Source organism: Piliocolobus tephrosceles, chromosome 19 (assembly GCF_002776525.5).
Source record: "Piliocolobus tephrosceles isolate RC106 chromosome 19, ASM277652v3, whole genome shotgun sequence".
NCBI classification, from domain to species: Eukaryota; Metazoa; Chordata; class Mammalia; order Primates; family Cercopithecidae; genus Piliocolobus; species Piliocolobus tephrosceles.
Genome location: NC_045452.1, coordinates 5,490,516 through 5,512,291, shown reverse-complemented (window position 1 = coordinate 5,512,291; position 21,776 = coordinate 5,490,516). Strand labels below are relative to the sequence as shown.

General features: G+C 48.9%; 1 protein-coding gene across 1 annotated transcript; it reads left to right on the top strand.

Annotated features, from left to right (window-relative positions):
* Nucleotides 1-1,270: 1,270 nt before the first annotated feature.
* CRYBB2 (crystallin beta B2) lies at nucleotides 1,271-14,062 on the top strand. Its single transcript, XM_023185777.1, has 6 exons — nucleotides 1,271-1,339; nucleotides 3,082-3,161; nucleotides 6,605-6,723; nucleotides 9,848-9,980; nucleotides 11,346-11,488; nucleotides 13,797-14,062. The coding sequence occupies exons 2-6, from the start codon at nucleotides 3,108-3,110 to the stop codon at nucleotides 13,963-13,965; spliced, it is 618 nt and encodes a 205-aa protein (XP_023041545.1). The 5' UTR covers nucleotides 1,271-1,339; nucleotides 3,082-3,107; the 3' UTR covers nucleotides 13,966-14,062.
* Nucleotides 14,063-21,776: the final 7,714 nt, after the last annotated feature.

Here is a 21,776-nt window from a genome sequence, read left to right as displayed (position 1 = left end):
TACTCGGGAGGCTGAGACAGGAGAATGGCGTGAACCCGGGAGGCGGAACTTGCAATGAGCCGAGATCATGCCACTGCACTCCAGCCTGGGCGACAGAGCGAGAGTCCATCTCAAAAAACAAACAAACAAAGAAACTGAGTAAAGGCTGGGCACCCACATGGCAGCGACAGGGCCAGTGGTAGGGATCTAAGAGTGCCTCACTCTAGGTCAGTGGTTAAGAAACAGGTTGGGTGCAGTGGCTCATGCCTGTAATCCCAGCACTTTAGGAGGCAAAGGTGGTTGGATTGCCTGAGCTCAGGAGTTCGAGACCACCCTGGGCAACACGTCAAAACCCTGTCTCTACTAAAATAAAAAAAAAAAAAAAAAAAAAATTAGCTGGACCTGGTTGTGCACACCTATACTCCCAGCTACTAGGGAGGCTGAGACAGGATAATCACTTGAACCTGGGAGCCAGAGGTTGCAGTGAGCCGAGATCTCACCACTGCACTCCAGCCTGGGTAACAGAGCGAGATTCCGTCTCAAAAAGAAAGAAAGAAAGAAAGAGAAACAGCCAGAGGCCTTGAGAATAAAATGCACTCTCCATAATTGTCCTCCCTGACCCTGCAACATCAGGCCCTGCCCACCTTGTCCACCTGGCACAGGCTCTATTTGTCACATGGCATGCTTTAGCTTTGTTAACCTGTTTTCAGGTCTTCTTGAAATACACCATGCTGGTTCCTTGTATATGGACCCTTTCTACTTGGACCTGTCCCCCCACCCTATTCTTCCTCTTCTCCATCCCTGAGGGATGCGCTACCTCCCAGGAGCTTTTCTGAAATGCCTGGGCTGGGGTAGATCCTCTTCCTGACACTCTCCCCTAGAACAGAGCTTGTCACCAAATGGATGCCCGGCAAATATTTGTTGAATGAATAAATGGGTAGATGAATGAAGCCCAGGCTCTGCCAAACCACCCTTCTTTACTTGTTCTTCCCCAGGTCCACTGAGATGTTCCTCTGTCTGCCATGCCTCAGGGCCTGACTGAGCGCACCAGTGAACCCAGTGTGCCCCCAGCCCTGGCAGCCGGACGGCTGATGCATGCAAAGCGGGCATCTCCTTGCCCAGCTGCCTGACCACCCCGGCGCGGCCGAATCTGAAAGCTAATGACATTATTGTGCAGAGACACAATGTCTGTGGGCATTTGCTGACCCGAGCTTTGGTGAGAGCTTAATCCAGCATTCTCACCCTGCTTTTCGCAGGAACACAGCGGTCACTCATCTTGGCACCGGCACTTCTGGGGAAGGTATAAATGCCACCTCCCGCTGGCCAAGCTTCACAGCACTCGCAGGGGCTGGTGTCACTGGTAAGATTGCCTCTTTTGCTTATCTTCCCTTCTTTCTGTCATCCTCACCCCTGCCGGAAAGCATGGGAGCATCTGGATTCTGACAAGTGACTTTGGGCAGAGACTTCAATGCTGTTAACTTCAGTTTTCTTTTCTGGTAAACGGGAAGGGGGTCAAAAAGGCTTCTTTATTGTGAGGATTCAAGAGAAGGTAGGTGGATCATCCAGCACAGTGCCTGGGACACAGTGGGTATTGCAGCAATGTTCCTTATTATTAATATTGAACAGACTATCAGCATCGTTGTTTTGTCAGTCGCTGAGGAGGAGAATGTAACTGAGGGTTTTGCAAGAATCAAACCAGTGACGGTTCAGCCTTGTTTCCAGGTGGGTGAGTCAGTTTTCCTCCACATCTGCAATTCTGGGCCACCCACTCTGTGCCCAGTCTCTGAGAGTGCTACGGGTAGGATGCAGCCTAAGGTATGTGACAGCTCCCAGCAACAGATTATTTCAATGCCACTAAAGCATGGTAGAAATGACTCTAATGATGCCACAATTGCTGCCATTTCCTGCATTCTGAGTGTGTTCTGGGACCACGGCCAAGTGCTTCCGGTTTTATACATTACATAATTGAATCCTCACAATCTGTTCACAGGTATTATTAGACATCATTACTGCCCCCATTTTATAGAACAGGAAGTTGAGGCATAGGGAGAGGATGTGAACTGCCCAGAGTCTCAATTCTGGTAGGCAGCAGAGACTGCTCCTGAACTGGACCAACTGAGCTTCTTCAGTCTGTGAACACTCAGGACTGGGAAGCGATAGGGCAGGACCTCAGGCACTCTGACAAGCCCAGAGGGCTGGTTTCTTGCCGGAGAGAAGTAGGTTTGGCTCCCAAGGTGCTTAACTGAATTTCTTCCTCCTGGGAAACATCCAGTCTTGGCCTTTCATGTGGAAGGGGCTTCTGGAAGCTGGGCATTATCTCTGAATAGGAAGGCCAGGCTTCCTCTCTTAACCCTGAGGAAACACAGCCTGGTTTGATCACCCCTCCTGCAGGAAGTGGGAAGAGGCTGACAATTTTCCAGACTTTTCTGATGTTCTCAATAGCTAAGGCAGGTCTATCCTGCTGCCTGCCACAGTGCCTGGGTTTCTACCGTTGCACCCATTTCTTCCCTTTCTTGTAACATGGGTTCTGTATCAGATGATTTCACTAATGGGGATGTAAAACCAGTGGCAGAGAAGAGAAATCTAGGTACCGGGATGGGGAGAGGAGTCCCAGAGAGAGGGTGGGAGAAACAGCAAGGGGACAGGGAACTTTGTAAGTTCCTAAACTGGGCACCACCACACCACAAAATACAGCCAATGCATAGGCTTTGTTTGTTCCACACAATTTTATTTAGGAAATTTCTGCATAAAGGCAGAAGTTCTGGGATTGACTGTTCTATATTCTGCATGGTATCCATTGTCTGGGGTTGAGTGTTGGGGACCCACTTGGGACCTCATTTAAGCTCAGTTTATCACTGCCCCCCCCCTTTTTTGGAGTAGACTTCATTTTTCCCTCCTCCTGGAGCTGGCCTGGATAGATATAAATGAAGCTAAGGACAGAAGTTCAAGTAGCTGCTTACAGACCCCACAGTTCTGGGACAGCCTGAAACCAGGGGGAAAAGAAGAATATTTGGGGCCAGAGAGGAGTGGTCCCAAGTCCCCACACAGTGAAAAAGTCAGTGGCTCCTCCAGGTCCTCACTGCTGCTTCCTATGTCTTCCAGGTCATTCCTGCACGGGACAGTCCACCATGGCCTCAGACCACCAGACCCAGGCGGGCAAACCACAGTCCCTCAACCCCAAGGTGGGTACCTCTCGGAGGAGGGGGCATGCAATGCTCCTCTCCCAGACTTAGTTGCCCTTCTGTAAAATGGGCTTGGCATCTTTCTTCACAGGTACCCCCTCTCCTACCTACACACTTGGGGCTCCACCCCTCTCCACCCCTGCCCCTCTCTGGGACTCAGTCTCCCCTACCTACACACTTGGGGCTGATTCTGAGAGTCCCTCCCCAGCCCATAGCTGGCATGCTGGGATTCCCAGTACCAGCCTCCGGCTTTGGAGACTTCAGTTTCTCTCCCTTACCTGTTTTCCCACACCTTACTGTCCACAGGGCTCCCTGAAACGGGAGTAGACCCTTATCATCAGTCAGAGATGGGATTAGTAGATGGAAGGTGGGTGTGAGTCCTGGCTCTGCACCTGCTGTGTGATCCGGGCCAATTATTTGATCCCTCTGAGCCTCAGTTCCATCTCTGTAAAAGGAGGAGCCAGATTTATTGCATAGGGAAGTTGTGAGAGCCAAAGAAACCAGGCTCAACCTAACACGCAGCCCGGGGTGTGCAACCACCTAACACCATCAAATAATCCCTTCTTTGATTTCTCATCCACCTGCCCACCCAAGGGCGGCAGGATCTTATCACAATGTCAGAGACTTGTCACACCGAGTCTGCCCTCAAACCTCTATCGAGGAGCACCCACCTGGCTGCCCTCCTGTGCCTCTCTGCTTTGGTAGCTCCAGGCACAGGTTCCTTCAGGAATGGCCCCTTGGTCTGACTCGGTGCCTCCTGGGCCAGGGAAGCCTGAGCAGATGCAGCCCCTCACCTCTTCACCCCGATCTGTCCCTTATGGGGCTTACTTTCCAGAGGAAGGACAATCAATAAATGAATATATGATTTCCAGTAGTGAGAAGTGCTACAAATAAATGTAAACTAGGGGAAGGAGCTCCTGAGAGTTGCAATGGTTGTGGTAGCTCAGGTGTTCCAGGAGGGCCTCTCTGAGGAGGTGACTTTGAGCACACACCTGGGTCAAGTGAGGAAGCGGCTATGTAAAAATTGGGGGTGCCTTTGTGAGGCCGAGACAGGAGGACTGCTTGAGCCAAAAAGTTTGAGGCCAGCCTGGGCAACATAGTGAGATCCCATCTCCACAGAAAAATTTAAAATGGGGGTGAGGGTTGATGACAGCATCCAGACAAAAGGAACATCAGTCACAAAGACTCCAAGGTGGGAATGAGCTGGGTGAGTTTGGAAAAAAGAAGCACTGTCCACTAGACCTATGATGTGAGCCACATAGGTAATGCAAAATTTTCTAGTAGCCACATCATTACAAGTAAAAAGAAACAGGTGAAATTAATTTTCGTATTATATTTTATGAAACCCAATATATCCAAAAGATGACCATGTTAATGTATAATCAATATAAGAATTATTAGGCAGATATTTTACATTATTTTTTCCATTCTGAATTTTCAACATATGATGTGTATTTTACACTTAGAGCACGGTATAAGTAATAGTATGGACTAATTATGCATGCTCAGTAGCCATATGTTACTAATGGCTGCTGTGTGGGACAGTGCAGTTTTAAAGGATTAGACAATTTGTAAAATGTTGCCCTCCACTCTATTGATTAATAATCGAACAATGCTAGTGAGCTCCTGGGTCCTCTGAGCTTCTGGGCTTTCAAATGCATGGAGAAACTACCCTTCCTCACCTGCCTACCCCTATTCAGGTGGGCACCCCAGGCCTGCTCCCTCAGAAACTGCGTTTGATCAAGATCCCAGTGTTACGTGCACAGGTTAGAGTCCGCAAAGTGCTGCTTCAATTTCAGCTGCATCAGACAAGCCTGGGCTTCAGTTTCAGCTCTTCCACTTATTCACGTGGGATCTGTAGCATGTCTTTTAATTAACGTAATTATGTCTCCCACAAGCCGCACAAATACTATGTGCTAACCGCCCGCAAGCTCTTGTCTCCCAGGCCAGGGTAATAATAAACTAGCCCTGAACTTCCACATTCTTGATTCCCCATTTTACAGATGAGACAACTGAGGCCCAGAGTATTGAATTGCTTTTTAGGTTTGCACAACTGGATGTAACAGGACACAATGGAGCCCTTGTCTCCTGACCCTATCTCTGGCCAAGTCAGTGACCGTAAAGGGCTGGGTCACTGATTGTAAAGGCTGGATTGAGCCCATGGAATTCACCTCTAAGCCCTGTGGGGTACCCCTTTTCCTTTCTTTGTGTGGCTAATTCCAGGCCTGGGAGTCAGGGCTATGTTTATCCAGCCTGTGCTGACCATGTCGATTCTGTAGCTTCCCCCACTGGGAGGGTGCTGACCTGAGCCCATCTCGTCATCCAGGGGCAGTTTGCTGGGGAAATGTGGCTGGAAAAGCTCTGCCTCCAAAATTCTCACTGGAACCATGAAAGGTGGCAGCTAGCCTCAAGGTTAATTTGGATGTGGGAGATGTTGGGTGGGTCTCTTCACTTTGCAGAGCTTCAGTTTCCCTGATGGGGATCTCGTGAGCCCCCTTTCTTGGGCTGATAATACCAGGTGAGGCAAGGAGAGTGAAGTCCTCTTAAGAAGTATTTCAAGGGGGAGCTCATAGGGACACCTGGGAATTCTGTGGAGGCTTGGAGAAAGGGCCCAGGTGTGTGTAGTTTTATGGGCGAAATGGAGGTTAAGGGGTGTATATGAAGGTACTGGTGCAGCTCTAATGGGAAGAGGAGAAGCTCAAACGCGTGGTCTAGCACGTCAGTACTCCTAATTTGGTCCATAAGCCAGTGGCACCAGCATCACCTGGGAGATGATTAGAAATGCAGAATCCAGGGCTGCACCCCAGACCTGTTCCCTCAGAAACTGCACTTATCCAGATCCCAGGTGCTACGTGCACATGTTAGGGTTCGCAAAGTATTGCTTCCATTTCAGCTGCATCAGACAAGCCTGGGCTCCAATTTCAGCTCTGCCACTTATTGGAATCTGTACCATATCTCTTAATTAACATAATTATGTCTCCCACAAGCAGAGCAAATACGGTGTGCAAACTATGCTCCCCTGAATCCTTCTAACAAACAATATCACAAGGCAGTTTCTTTTTCTTTTTAAAAAAATTAGAAGTGGGGTCTTGCCATCTTGCCCAGGCTGGTCTGGAATTCCTGGGCTCAAGCAATCCTCCCACCTCAGCCTCCCAAAATGCTGGGATTACAGGTGTGAGCCACCACACCCGGCCTGGGTTCTGTCTTTATTTCCCATTTTACAGATGGGGAGACTGACACTTAGAGAGGACAAATGCAGGCTCAAGGTCCCATAGCTGCTTATAGCCAGAGCCAGGGCTGTTTGATTTTTATGTTTGATTTGTCACTCTGGAGGTGAACCCTTCAGCATCCTTTGGGTTCTCTGAGCTCCCTCCCCATGTCTATCAGCCAACTGTCACTCCTCTTCATCATGATGAGGGTCTGACTCTCGCTTCCTGTTGCAGATCATCATCTTTGAGCAGGAAAACTTTCAAGGCCACTCGCATGAGCTCAATGGGCCCTGCCCCAACCTGAAGGAGACTGGCGTGGAGAAGGCAGGCTCTGTCCTAGTGCAGGCTGGACCGTAAGTACCTGGGTGGCCTCTCCTGGTCAAGGACTTTGGGTGAGGTGATCAGGTTGTGGACTGGGGGAATCTACCCTTGCTGTTCTCCTATCTGCAATCTGGGGACCAAGTTTTGGGGACTGGCAGTGTATGGAGATAATTCATGCTTTGCAGTCAGATAGAGCTGGGTTCAAATCCAGGCTCCACCACTTCTGGGCTGTGTGATGTTGGACCAGGACCTTCCCCCTCTGAGCCTCAGTTTCTTCCTCTGTAGGATAAGGATGACCATGTGCTCTGGGGATGAAGGGAAAGGGTCACGTAGAAAGCCTGATACAGAGGTCAAGGCAGGAAGATGGACATAGTGACTCATGAAGCTTTTAGAACTGCCAATCTCTGGTTCCAGGAGTGTCCTCAATCCTGGGAGGTTTAAGGCTGGATGTCCCAGCTCTGCATCCCCTCCTCCCTTCCCAAATCCTGACAATACTGGGTCTTTACAGATTTTTTGGCACACTTGGGAGCCAGGTCTGTATCCAAGAGAGAAGGGGAGCTGAATGGTTGACTCACCTTATGTCATGTAGCTGAGCATAGTCCTATGTGAGCCTGCAGAGTGTCTAGGACACAAACCACAGCTTCTCTCATCACTCCTTCTCTGTCAATGCCTCAGGATGTAGAAATGTCCACTGGTGGCCAGTAAGTCAGATATGGCTGGAGATCCTAAGGTGAGCCATACCACACCTCAAGGTTCTCAGGGAATTCTGCAGAGTTCCACGGCCCTACATGGGTCAGAACCTGAAGATGTGCAGAACATAGCTAAAGCAGTGACTATGCCAAGCCTTGGTCATCTGACATGCTCAGGGAATCTGTTGCGTCCAAGAGACTCCCTTTCTGGATAACTGAGATTTGACTGTTTAAGCATCACATCTGATTTTCAGCTGCCTTTTCAAATATTTTGATGAAAAAAAATTTCCCAAAGAGATTTTACACTCTTGTGCTTTCTTTTTTTAAAAACATAACATTTAATATTTTTATTAACTATCATTTATCGTTTAAAACTAAGAAGATATGGTTTAAGGCAAAAAACCATATGACTTCTGTTCACTACTCAGAAGTAACCATTATTAAGATTTTGGTATGAATTTAGATTTCCTTCTCTCTTTCTCTGTTTCTCTCTCTCTCTGTGTGTGTATAATCAAATCAAACTTGGATCATACTAAACATGATGTTTTATTACTCACTTTGGAAACTTTACAAGGTAGCATGAACTCTTTCCATGTCATTAAATAGCATTTTATGTTGGTGCTTTTCAAAGTCATTTGAGGAAAATTCACGTCAGATTCACAGAAGGGAGATGCTTTAAAATGGAGGTTCTCGGGCCCCACTTCAGTCCCACTAAATCAAACTTAGCTCTGGAGCCTGGAATCTGCATTTAACAAGCTTACCTGGTGATAGTTACACCAGTTACATTTGATAACTCACATCCTATGTCATTACTTACCATGGCTTTGTAACAGTCCATGATTGAATATGCCATATCCAGGCCCTGATTGTAGGATGTTTAAGTTTTTCAGTTACTGGATATTATAAACAATGCCACAATGAACATCCTTATTCAGATATCTGTGATCCCTTGACAACTGCTTTTGTTTGTTTGTTTTGTTTTGTTGAGATGGAGTTGTAGCTCTTGTCACCCAGGCTGGAATTCAATGGCACGATTTCAAGTCACTGCAACCTCTGCCTCCCTGGTTCAAGCAATTCTCCTGCCTCAGACTACCGAGTAACTGGGATTACAAGCATGCTCCACCGTGCCTAGCTAATTTTTTTGTATTTTTAGTAGAGACACAGTTTCACCATTTTGGCCAGGCTGGTCTCAAGCTTCTGACCTGAGGTGATCTGCCCGCCTCAGACTCCCAAAGTGCTGGGATTACAAGCATGAGCCATGGCGCCCAGCCCCTTGACAACTGTTTTCTAAGGACCCATTGCCTAAAGTAGAATTGCTGGATCAAGACTACTCTTCCAAAAGAGGATAATAAGCATGATCTCCTCTTTCATTAATAACTTAGATTATTCCTCTGAACAGCCATTATTGCACATGCTGAAATGTTTGCCTCTGCACTGGTTGGCCCCAGAATGCTAATCATTTTGAGATTTGTGTTTTTTTCCTCCTATTTTTTGCCTTCCTCTATTAGCCATGCCCGACCTGAAGGCCATCCCTCCCTCTTTAATGTACTATTTTTCTTCTTCTTTTCTTTTCTTTTTTCTTTTTTTGAGACAGTGTCTTGCTCTGTCCTCCAGGCTGGAGTGCAGTGGCCGGATCTCAGCTCACCGCAAGCTCCGCCTTCCGGATTTATGCCATTCTCCTGCCTCAGCCTCCTGAGTAGCTGGGACTACAGGCGCCCGCCACCTCGCCCGGCTAGGTTTTTGTATTTTTTTAGTAGAGACGGGGTTTCACCGTGTTAGCCAGGATGGTCTCGATCTCCTGACCTCGTGATCTGCCCGTCTCGGCCTCCCAGAGTGCTGGGATTACAGGCTTGAGCCACCGCGCCCGGCCTATTTTTCTTCTAATGTGGATCTACAAAAACAGAGTTTGGGCAGAGTCTAACAACAGGGACAAAAGAAGAAACAGATCCAAAGAGAGGGGTTTGGGCACAACAGAGGGGTTCTGGGGTCAGTTCTCAGTGGTGAAGGCTGACTGTGTATCTCTCTCCCCAGCTCCACTTGCAGCCCTGTCATAGCTTGAAATCTGCTACAGTGGGAGCATTTACACCATGGAAATTGGCAAACACTGCAAATCAAGAGTGTTAATTTTTGTTTTGCTTTTTTGAGAGTTGGCTATTAACTTACCAGCATACTATTGGCTTTAGTGCATGGCGTCTATATATCGGTATTTGTTGCTAGGCCATTATTTAGACTGCCTTCTTGTTTCTTAACTGTGTTCCAGGTGGTTAAAGGCAACATAGCACTGAGTTCTGGATAACGGAGGGGACTGTGCACTTGGATTTGCAATGTTAAGGTGCGGGTGGGGCTACTACATCTTGCTGGGTTGGGCAAGAGTGAACCCCGGGGGTCAACGTGAGTAGCCAGGATCCTGCCATAGGAAGCTTGGAGTGGAACTGACCTGCCCCCTTTCTCTTTGTCTCCATGGCAGCTGGGTGGGCTATGAACAGGCCAACTGCAAGGGTGAGCAGTTTGTGTTCGAGAAGGGCGAGTACCCCCGCTGGGACTCGTGGACCAGCAGCCGGAGGACGGACTCCCTCAGCTCCCTGAGGCCCATCAAAGTGGTGAGCCCCCTGCCATCATCCTACTTCCTCTCTCTGCCCATCATCCTACTTTCTGTCTCTGCCACCTTGGAGCTGGAGGTCCCAGGACCAGGAAGGAGCCTGCCCCTCTAGCATTGTGCCCCTTCTGATTGGTGAGGAACCTCCTCACTAGGTAACCTTGCAAAAGTCATTTTACTTCCCTGAGCCTCAGTTTCTTCATCTGTAAAATGGGCATATTGGTATCTACCGTCCTGAGATTCCAATGTGCTTATTAGCTTGAGGGTTGTCACGCTGCGCAACTCCAGGGGGCTCCAATCACAAAACTATGAAATGCTCCAGAGGGCACTATTCACATTCTATTTTACGTGGTTGGTGCCCCCCACCCTGCAGGGTTGGGCAACTCCCATCACAGAATCATTGCTCAATAACTGGTAGCCTTCAGAAATACAAGAAATTCTGAGTTCAGGACTGGAGGAGAAGGTGGTTTAGCTCTTCTTCAAGACTCGTGCCAGTGTGAGTTTTCAGTGCTTCTGAGATCCTGATTCTTACTAGTGTGTGAGTGCGTAAACTGTCGGGGAGGGGACAGGGCCCATCACTGCTCAGTTACACTCCTAAACCCTCCAAGCCCAGTCTAGCTCCTCCCAGGACCTACTGGAAGGTTGGAGAACACTGGACTTCACACCCACAGACCCAGGTTCCCATGTTGGCTGTGCTGCTCCCAGCTCCGTGACCTCGAGCACATCATTTGACCTCTCTGTGCCTCATTTTTCTCATGTGCCAAATGGCATAAAAGGATTTTATGTCTAAGGGATAAGGGTTTTCTTATCTGAAAATCTTATCTTAAACTGAAAATGTTTAAAGGATTAGATAACTAAGGAAAATGTTATAGGAACAGGAGGATGGGAAGAGACGCAGAAATGAAGAAAAATCAAAATATCTCAGGTGCCTATTAGAGGCACAATTAGCCTGTGCATGTGTGTGTGTGCCTGCCTGGGTGTGCGTGTGTGTGCCTGTGTGAGCGCGCCTGTGTGTGTGCACGTGTGTGCGCCTGCGTGTGCATGTGTGAATGTGCACTTGTGAGTGGGTGGTAGATCGTAGCTGCCATTTATAAAAGAGAAACTTGAGGCATAGGAGGAAAAAATGACATTTCAGAATCAAATATTGCCCAAAGTGTTGCAGAGTGTCTGTTACATGAAAATGGCCCAGTAGAAACTTAACAAATGGCTGCAATCCAACAGCAGTTGTCACAGACACGTGGTAGGTGCACTGGGCAGACAGTGATGTGTGGGACATGAGGATCCCAATTCTGGGGCATGAGCATGGGGTGGGAAGGCCAACCCTGGGCCCCGTCACCCATACTCACTTCCCCACATCCTCTGCCAATAGGACAGCCAAGAGCACAAGATCATCCTCTATGAAAACCCGAACTTCACCGGGAAGAAGATGGAAATCATAGATGACGACGTACCCAGCTTCCACGCCCACGGCTACCAGGAGAAGGTGTCATCTGTGCGGGTGCAGAGTGGCACGTAAGTGCATTGCCAGCCCTGGCTCACCCTGCCCCAGGAACTGAGACTCCGGGGTCCTAAGTCCTGCTCTGCCCTGTATACACTGGTGATCTTGCACACATCAGTGTATTCTGTTGACCTCTGGCTTCCCACTGGAAAGTAAATGGGAATTCTCTGCCCACAGGTGGCTTACAGCCCCTGAATTTCTCCCTAGAGCTGCCTTTGGGGAAATGGCCTTTGGAGTGGAGAAACCTTGGCCTTTACCTCAGTCCCAGTAAGCAAGACATGTATGTCAGAGAGGCAAGTTGAGGCAGAGGGAGGATTAGGTTGAGGCAGGAGGGGAAGGAATGAATTGAGTAGTCTGAAAGCTGTGAGAAGCAGGAGGACCAGCCCATGCTGCCTTTGACTGCATGTGTCCCTAAGTTTGGGAACAGGAGGTGTCATTTTCCACTGAATTGAAGTTCCTGGGCACATCGACCCTGGCCATCAGCAATGAGGGATTTCTCATGGTAAAAAATTTGGATTCCGGCCGGGCGCGGTGGCTCAAGCCTGTAATCCCAGCACTCTGGGAGGCCGAGACGGGCAGATCACGAGGTCAGGAGATCGAGACCATCCTGGCTAACACGGTGAAACCCTGTCTCTACTAAAAAATACAAAAAACTAGCTGGGCGAGGTGGCGGGCGCCTGTAGTCCCAGCTACTCGGGAGGCTGAGGCAGGAGAATGGTGTAAACCCGGGAGGCAGAGCTTGCAGTGAGCTGAGATCCGGCCACTGCACTCCAGCCTGGGCCACAGAGCGAGACTCCGTCTCAAAAAAAAAAAAAAAAAAAAAAAATTTGGATTCCATGGGGGTTCACAGATGAGCTTTGGGCAGCAGTGTGTTGGAAATAGCTTATATCAGCTTTTTTTTTTTTTTTTTTTTTTTTTTTTTTTGAGATGGGGTCTCGCACTGTCGCCCGGGCTGGAATGCAGTGGAACAATCTCAGCTCACTGCAGCCTCTGCCTCCCAGGTTCAAGCAATTCTCCTGTCTCAACCTCTCAAATAGCTGGGATTACAGGTGCCCACTACCAAGCTCAGCTAATTTTTTGCATTTTTAGTAGAGACTGTGTTTCACTGTGTTGGCCAGGTTAGTCTCAAACTCCTGACCTCATGATCTGCCTGCCTCTGCCTCCCAAAGTGCTGGGATTAGAGGTGTGAGCCACCGCACCCAGCCTGGAACCGACTCTTACATTTTCAGAATTTGTGTGAACTGGTTGACTAATCATTGGTAGCTTGAAACCAGCCACAGTGGGTGCATTTACAGCATAGAAATCAGCAAGTGCTACAAATTAAGGCTCTTTCCCCACAACAGAACCAGTTTAGCCAAACATACTGGCTTCTTGGGGTTTGTCAGACTCCTAAAGTGGTGTGCAAAGTTCTGTGCTCCTGTTCCCCTTCATTCCCTCTTTCCCTTCATTCATTCGATTCATTCTTTCATTCATCAGTGTTGTCATATGCCAGGCATTGTGTTAGGTGCCCAGGGTGAAGGAGATTAAAGAGATCTGGCTTCTGCCCTGTGTAGCCAACAGTCTAGAAGGGGCAACTGTTAATAATTTAAGAATCCACATGCGTCTAAGCTACTTCCTTGAAGAAAAGATTCTTGAGCCGAGATCTCAAGGAACAGTAGGAATTGCGGGGGTAAAGAGGCCAAGGAAGAGCGTCCCAGGCAACAAGAGCAGCATGTGCAAAGGCCCTGTGGTGCATGTGGGGGGAGCCTGGTAGGTCTGAGAAACTCTACAAAGGTCACTGGCTGGAATGCAGAGATGTGGGAGCATAAGAATGCAAAGTAGAGCTGGAGGTGTCCAAAGAGACTGGCCAGGCAGGTCCTTGCAGGCCAGGCCTGTATGCCATTTTCTGGAGAGAAGACCAGCACTTTCATTAAGTAGCCCCTGGAACCTCTTTCATCAGGAGGCCCCTGGAACCTTCCCCAGCTCTTCTTTGGCCTTTCAGCTGAGCTTGGAGGTGGGATAGGAGTGGATAGAGATGATTCAAAGGTCTGACTTATTCTAAACTTCAGTGAGCTTAAGATACCACCCCCTTGCTCTGACACCAGTACCAGGCCTTCAGGCAAAATTTGCTTCAGGAGGCAGTGAGCTCCCCATCAAGAGAAGGAAGAAAGCAGAGGCTCAGTGCTGGAAGGGTGGGGTGGAAAGGGTGTCCTGCTTACCCCTGGGAAGTGGCAATGGTTGGGAGGCTTCACCCTTCCTAGTGGCTTATGGATGCTCTCCCCTCGCCTCTTGTTTCTCTTCTTGTTTCCCCGCTTCACCCTCCCCTCACCTCTGGTCCTGCAGGTGGGTTGGCTACCAGTACCCCGGCTACCGCGGGCTGCAGTACCTGCTGGAGAAGGGAGACTACAAGGACAGCAGCGACTTTGGGGCCCCTCACCCCCAGGTGCAGTCTGTGCGCCGCATCCGCGACATGCAGTGGCACCAACGTGGCGCCTTCCACCCTTCCAACTAGTACCCTCCCCACCATGCCTCCTTCCCAGGACCCAGACCTGCTGCCCAGCAACCCTCCAGACCAACCAGAGAGTGAATAAAGTGTGACTTGCAACTTGTCTGCTGTGGGTCTTTGATCCCCCTAGTAGCTGGGGTGTGTGTGTGTGTGTGTATGTGTGTGTGTGAGAGAGACAGCGAGAGAGAAATGAGAATCAGCATATATCTGGGCTAGGGGTAGGGCAACAGGACCCTTATTGAATCTTACGGTTCTGCAGCTGCTTAGCTGTGTGACCTTGGACACAGTGCCCAACCTCTCTGAGCCTTTGTTTCTTCATCTGACTTGAAATTCCCTTGCCTCTGAGTGGCTGGCTTGGTTAGCTCCTGAGCCCCCTGTTACATGCTGGTTGCTGAGCACAGTCATTCTCAGGGGCATGTGATGGATGCCCCAGCCCTTAAAAACGTGTTCACTGCCCGCCATTCTCACATTATCCCCTTGAGTCTGGGAGTCTTTTTTGATTTGCAAGAGAAGCCAAGAACCCTGAAACCCACACTCCAGCCCAGGGAGAGGTCAGAATGCCCTGTTTGTGTGTTCATTCATTCATCATATGGCTGCGGGCAACTGTTAGTAATGTAAGAATCTACACAACATCTAAGCTACTTCAATGAGGAAGAGACTACTGAGCTGTGAGGATCTTGGCTGTAGCCAGGCTCAAGGTGATGCAATGATCTGGGAATGAAGGCTGGGTTTATACTGCTGTTCTGGGGCATTGGCCAGGGATAGAGGCTCAGGCAAGTCCTTTTGCCTTCAGAGCTTTGATGCTTCTACTGAGGAAGATGGGAGAGAAACAGTACCTTCCTAATGGGATTGCGACAAGGCTGAAATGAGATGCTGCAGGCCTTCTGTCTGTAGACTCAGTTTTTGTTGGTTAATATGCAGTGCAAATATCTGCTTCCTAGGTGCAGCCTCTTGCCACTTTGTTTTTGGTATCTCTTGATGCCATTTTAAATTTTAATGTAGTCAAACAGCAATATTTTCCTTTAGGGTTTATGCCTTTCATATCTCCTTGAAGAAATTCTTCTTTCTTTTTTTTCCCCCAAGACAGAGTCTTGCTCTGTTGCCCAGGCTGGAGTGCAGTGGTACAATCTTGGCTCACTGCAACCTCCACCTCCCGGGTTCAGCAGTTCTGCTTCAGCCTCCTGAGTAGCTGGATTACAGGCATGCACCACCATGCCCGCCTAAATTTTCTATTTTTAGTAGGGGTTTCACCGTGTTGGCCAGGCTGGTCTTGAACCCCTGAACTTGTGGTCTGCCTGCTTTGGCCTCCCAAAGTGCTGGGATTACAGGAGTGAGCCACTATGCCCGGCCAACCTTGAAGAAATTCTTTCTAATCCCTGGTTACAAAGAAATTCCCCAATATATTTTTTTCCCTAAACTTTCAAAACTTTTTCTCTTCACATTTGCGTTCTTAATCCTTCTGGAGCTGATTCTTGCATGTAGTGTATGGTAGAGATTCAGTTTCTTTTTTTTTTTTTCCACTTTGGACCTCCAACGTCCTAAAATCATTCGTGAAGGAGTCCATTTGCTGCACTGCGGCACAGTCACCTTGCTGATCCATCCCCTTCCCCACAGGTGGGGTGATTTCATGGGCTGTCTTTTCTGTTCCTGTAGTCAGTGTATCCCTGCACTCTTGCCACTTTATGTTAATGACTACTGCTTTGTAGTCAGTGTTGAGGTCCCTAAAATAGGGGCCCTCAAACCCTGGGTCTCCCGTGGCCGGAAATGGGGGTTGCACAGCAGGAGGTGGGCATTGCAGCCTAAGCTCCGCCTCCTGTCAGATCAGCGGCGGCATTAGATTCTCACAGGAGTGCAAACCCTATTGTGAACTGTACATGCAAAGGATCTAGGTTGCATGCTCCAGTGAGAATCTAATGTCCCCTGCCCACAGCCCATGAAAAAGTGTCTTCCACAAAATCGATCCCTGGTGCCAAAACATTTGGGGACCACTGCCCTATAACATTCTTCAGGAATGTTTTAGAAATTCTCGCCCCTTTAGGACTCCATTTAGAAGCACTCCCTCACATTTGGAAAAGTGGAAAACCTTGTTGAATGAACTAAAGTGGTTAAAATGATTATCATAAAGGTAGAAACCAGTAAGTGTTCCATATACATCATGGAATACTATGCAGCCATAAAAAAGAATGAGTTCGGCCGGGCGCGGTGGCTCAAGCCTGTAATCCCAGCACTTTGGGAGGCCGAGACGGGCGGATCACGAGGTCAGGAGATTGAGACCATGCTGGCTAACCCAGTGAAACCCCGTCACTACTAAAAAATACAAAAAATTAGCCGGGTGAGGTGGCGGGCGCCTGTAGTCCCAGCTACTCGGGAGGCTGAGGCAGGAGAATGGCGTAAACCCGGGAGGCGGAGCTTGCAGTGAGCTGAGATCCGGCCACTGCACTCCAGCCTGGGCGACAGAGCGAGACTCCATCTCAAAAAAAAAAAAAAAAAAAAGAGAATGAGTTCATGTGCTTTGCGGGGACATGGATGAAGCTGGAAACCGTCATTCTCAGCAAACTGACACAGGAACAGAAAACCAAACACCGCATGTTCTCACTCATAAGTGAGAGTCGAACAATGAGAACACATGGACACAGGGAGGAGAACATCACACATTGGGGTTTGTCAGGGGTGGGGAGCAAGGGGAGGGAGAGCATTAGGACAAATACCAAATGCATGAAGGGCTTAAAACATAGATGATGGGTTGATGAGTGCAGCAAACCACTGTGGTACATGTATACCTATGTAACAAACTTGCACGTTCTGCACATGTATCCCAGAACTTAATAAAAAAAAAAAAAAAAAAAAAGTCGGGCAAGGTGGCTCACGCCTGTAATTGCAGCACTTTGAGAGGCTGAGGCGGGCAGATCATGAGGTCAGGAGATTGAGGCCATCCTGGCTAACACGGTGAAACCTCATCTCTACCAAAAATACAAAAAATTGCCGGGTGTGGTGGTGGGCACCTGTAATCCCAGCTACTAGGGAGGCTGAGGCAGGAGAATTGCTTGAACCCGGGAGGTGGAGCTTGCAGTGAGTCGAGATTGCACCACTGCACTCCGGCCCAGGCAACAGCGTGAGACTCCATCTCAAAAATAAATACATACATACATACATACATACATAATGTTTTTTTTTTTTTTAAAAAAGAAACCAGTAAGTGCTCAATAAATGTTACTATCATCTATTTCTTCATTCATTCTTCAACCATTACCTACTGAGTGCCTATTTGGATACTTGACTTAGTACCTGGGTGATGAAATAATCTACAACAAACCCCCATGACACGAGTTTATAACAAACCTGCACATGTACCCCCGAACTTAAAATAAAAGTTAAAAAAACAGAATCCACACAAGTCTAAGCTACTTCCTTGAGGAAAAGACTCCAGCTGAGATCTCAAGGAAGAGTAGAAATTACAGGGGTAAAGAGGCTAAAGAGTGTCCCAGATGAGAGCGGCATGTGCAAAGGCCCTGTGGTGGGAGAAGCCTAGTAGCTCCGAGAAACTCCACAAAGGCATGGTGGTGGCTAGAATGCAGAGATGTGGGGGCACATGGAAAACCTTGTTAAAGTGGTTAAAATGATTATCATAAAGGTGGAAACTAATACACGCTAAATAAATGTTACTTTAATCCATTTCTTTATTGATTCTTCATCCAATACTTATTGAGTGTCTATTTCACTCCTGGAACTGGGCAGAGTAAGGATACAAAGTACTAAGACAGATTCCCTGTCCTTAGAAGCTCTCACTCTGCGGGGATTGTGATAGTTTTTTGAGAGTAGAGCAATGGTGATTATTATGGATTGAATGAGAACCCCCCCAAATTCACATGCTTGCTTAGTACCTTAGAGAATGTGACCTTATTTGGAAACTGGGTCATTGCAAGTGCAGTTTTGTTTTAAGCGATAGGGTCTCACTCTGCTGTCCAGGCTGGAGTGTGGCGGCACAATCATAGCTCACTGCAGCCTCCAACTACTGGGCTTTCAAGTGATCCTGTTGCCTCAGCCTCTGGAGAAGCTGAGACCACAGGCGTGCATGACCACACCTGCTAACTTTTTAATTTTTTATGTAGAAATTTGGCGGGCGGGGGTGGGGTGTCTCACTGTGTTGCCCAGGCTGGTCTTGAACTCTTGGCCTCAAGCAATTCTCCAGTCTCCACCTCCCAAAGTACTGTGACTGCAGGTGTGAGCTACCATGCCCAGCCAAATGTAATTAGTATTAAGAGTGGATCATACTGGAGTAGGGTGGGCCCCTATTGGCATGTGACTGGTGTCTGTGAAAACGGGAAACGCGGAGACAGCCACACACACAGGGAGAATGTCATGTGAAGATGATGCTGGGGTGATGTTTCTGCAAGGCAAGGAGTGCCGCAGATTGTCGGCCACCCACCAGAAGCTAAGAGAGAAACATGGAGCAGATTCTCACTTGCAGCCCCCAGGGGAACCCGACTCTGCCAACACCTTGACCTCCGACTTCCACCCTTCCTGGGAACTTCCTAGAGAGTGCCCTGTCCGTACTCCCTCTTCCTCCCTCTTTTTCTCTCTCCCGTGGAGAGTGCTCTGCGCCTCCTCCCTACTCACCTCCCCTCTGAGCTTACAGTTCCCTCCTCTCCGGTCTCCACAGGACCGGGCGGACCCTTTTTACCAGTCCTCAAGGTTCCACTTCCCCTGCAGCCACCAGGTGTCAGCAAAGCTTCATCCTCGGGGTTCGCAGCCCGGCAGCCCGAGCTGCGCAGGCCCTGATTGAAGGCAAGCGCCGTCAGTCACAGGCGTGGGCGAGGCCTCGGAGCCTCGCCACCCTCGGTAGGGAAACTGAGGCTCAGAGAACCCGGAGCCCAGACAGCCTTGTCCCCGGGCCGCCTCCAGAGCCCAGTGTCTTTCTGCAGCCTGGCTTTCCAAAACTTGTTGGGAGGGGGAGAAAAAAAATCAAACAAATCCAGCAACCATTCTTTGTCTTAGGAAGGTGATTCCAAGATTCCGAAGCGCTTTCTCACCCATGATGTCACTAGAAGCCGCAGAGCAAAGCCCACCACTCAGACATGTGACATAGCAACCGCTCAGTGCTTCAGTCTCCTATAAATTGGGAGCAATAATAGTGCCGCTGAGGATTGCAGTGAAGAGTCCAGAAGATGACGCTTATGAAGTTTAGGGCGGAGCCAAGCTCACAGCAAGGCCCTGGGTAAATGAGCGCAGTGTGAGAAGTGCTCAGAGGTGCCTGTGGGGGGCGGGTGGGGGCAGGGAAGGCTCCCCGGAGGAGGAGGCTTGGGTTTTGTAGGAGTAGGAGTTTGCCAGATGGCCTGGATAGAAACCCCTTCCGCATGTTCATTCACCAATTCACTCATTCATTCCTGTCACAAAATTACAATACATTTAGTTTAAAGGCCTTAATTGACTTTTTTTTTTTTTTTGAGATGAAATCTCGCTCTGTCGCCCAAGCTGGAGTGCAGTGGCACGATCTCAGCTCACTGCAACCTCCTCCACCTCCTGGCTATTTTTATTTTTGTATTTTTAGTAGAAAGGGGGTTTCAACATATTGGTCAGGCTGGTCTCGAACTCCTGACCCCACGTGATCCACCTGACTCGGTCTCCCAAAGTGCTGGGATTACAGGCATAAGCCACCACGCCCAGCCCTTAATTGACTTCTATTTGCCATTCTAGAATTGGGTAACACCTCATTCTGTAAAATAGAATATGTGTCCAGATGAGTTGAACAGAAAAGATTTCTTTACAGACAGCAACAGGCAGAAGGAAGAAGATACAGGGAACAAAAAAGCAGAATGGTCCTTTCAAAGTTACTTTCCCCGTAAAGGTTAAATCCTAGGGAACTTCGTTCTCCTCCCGGCTGAAACTGGAAGGCTGGGCAAACACCTTGGTTTGGGCTTACTGGTGTGGCATGTCAGCATGAGTCACTCCGTTTTGGTTTGGTTGGTGGGGCCTAGGGCAGGAGCTCAGTCCAAACCAATGGCCTCCTATAAACTTGAGCGCTCCCATCTTCCTTCTGCCGTCCTTGCTCTGCTTTCCTCTTCTTTTTTGCCCTTTCTTGCTCTTCCTCCTGGTCCTCTAGTTTCTCCTGCTCTGCACCCCCACTTTTCTCCAACCTCCACCTTCTCTCCTTCCTCTCCTCCTCACTCTCATGTCCCCAGATGCAGCCACTCAGCCAGGCTGCAACCTCACCCTCTAGCCTGATGGGGTGGAGGGACGGGCAGCTGGAGCAGGTGGGCTTATGAAGGTGGACAGACCACTGTCTCTAAGCAGCCTGCGGACGGCCTGCCTGACGATTTGTAGGAGCCTTGGGTTTCAGGGGAACTAGTTCTTGGTGTTGGAGAGCTGGACTCAGCAGCCAGACTAGTCCCTGGGAAGTGGGCTGGAGCCTGGCAGAAACAGGGAGGAAGCCACAGGGCAGCCCTAAGAGAGGCAGTGGAAACAGCCCCAAGTCAGGCAGTGGAGCCAGAGGCCCCTGAAGGCAGGCAGGGCTAGAGTCAAGTCCCAGATCTCCTACTCATTGACCCTGTGACGGCAGGCAAATGACCTTACCTCTCTGAGACTCTGTTTCCTCATCTAACCAAGGGCCATGGGGTTTTTACCCCATTGGTAATTCTCAAGACACCTGGTCACCGACCTGACATGAAGTAGTTGCTCAATAAATGACAGCCTAGTTGCCTTTTTGCTCTTCATTCACTCATTGAATAGTGATTGGGGACTCTCTCCTGTGCTGCCTGCTGCTCCATGTACCAGAGACACAAAGCAAAGGAGCCTGCCTGTCGAGCCTGCCTGTCACTTGTTACCAGGAACTCCTGCTCCCTCCTAGGGCAGCCCCTGGTTAATGGAGCTGAGAGAAAGCAAGATGCTGAGCCATGGGGTGTGCACGAGAACCGGGAGGGAGGCTTTATGAAAATCAGGGTCCAGGTGCAGCCCCAGGCCAGGTCAGCTCACAGCAGGCAGGTGAAACTGGAGGAAACTGGAGATACAGCGGGAGGGAGAAAAGGCAAAACCTCTCGCCACCTCCTCAGTGCCTAAAAAGGTCTGAAGCTTGCTCAAAGCTAAGAATTTTAAATCCAAACTCAGACATCAGCCAATACTAAATGTTTGCAAGGATTGGGGAACAAAAACTCTAAAGCGCTTCTGCAGTGATGTAAACTGGTGCCATCACTTTGCAAAAATTAGAATTTGACAGATTCTAGTAATGTTGAAGATGCGGAAATCTGGAGGCCCAGCTATTTCTTCACTGGGTGTTTACCCTGGAAAATCTCTCCCACATCTGTACCAGGAGATAGGTTCAGGATGCTCAGAGCAGCGTTGTCTGCACTGGCAAAAAACTGGAAACAACCTACATGTCCCTCAGAAGGAGAATGAGTAAATAATCAGCATGCAATAATATTATCATGCAATAGACAAAAGGGATACACAAGACCTTATGTATTCAACATGGGCATGTCTCAAATATTGCCGGAGGTAAAAAAACAAAACAACAACAACAACAACAAAAACAGGCAAGTTACAGAACAATATTTGGTATTTATAAGAATGTTTCTGGCTGGGCGCAGTGGCTCACGCCTGTAATCCCAGCACTTTGGGAGGCCGAGGCAGGCGAATCACAAGATCAAGACCATCCTGGCTAATACGGTGAAATCTCATCTCTACTAAAAATACAAAAGTTAGCCGGACGTGGTGGCGGGTGCCTGTAGTCCCAGCTACTTGGGAGGCTGAGGCAGGAGAAGGCATGAACCCGGGAGGTGGAGCTTGCAGTGAGCCTAGATGGCACCACTGCACTCCAGACTGGG

What these genes read in the sequence shown, in the direction of transcription:
- CRYBB2 (XM_023185777.1), top strand. Translation starts at nt 3,108, where the DNA reads ATGGCCTCAGACCACCAGACCCAGGCGGGCAAACCACAGTCCCTCAAC. An exon ending in GTCCTAGTGCAGGCTGGACC is followed by an intron (nt 6,724 to 9,847) that starts GTAAGTACCTGG and finishes TCTCCATGGCAG; the next exon opens with CTGGGTGGGCTATGAACAGG. An exon ending in GTGCGGGTGCAGAGTGGCAC is followed by an intron (nt 11,489 to 13,796) that starts GTAAGTGCATTG and finishes CTGGTCCTGCAG; the next exon opens with GTGGGTTGGCTACCAGTACC.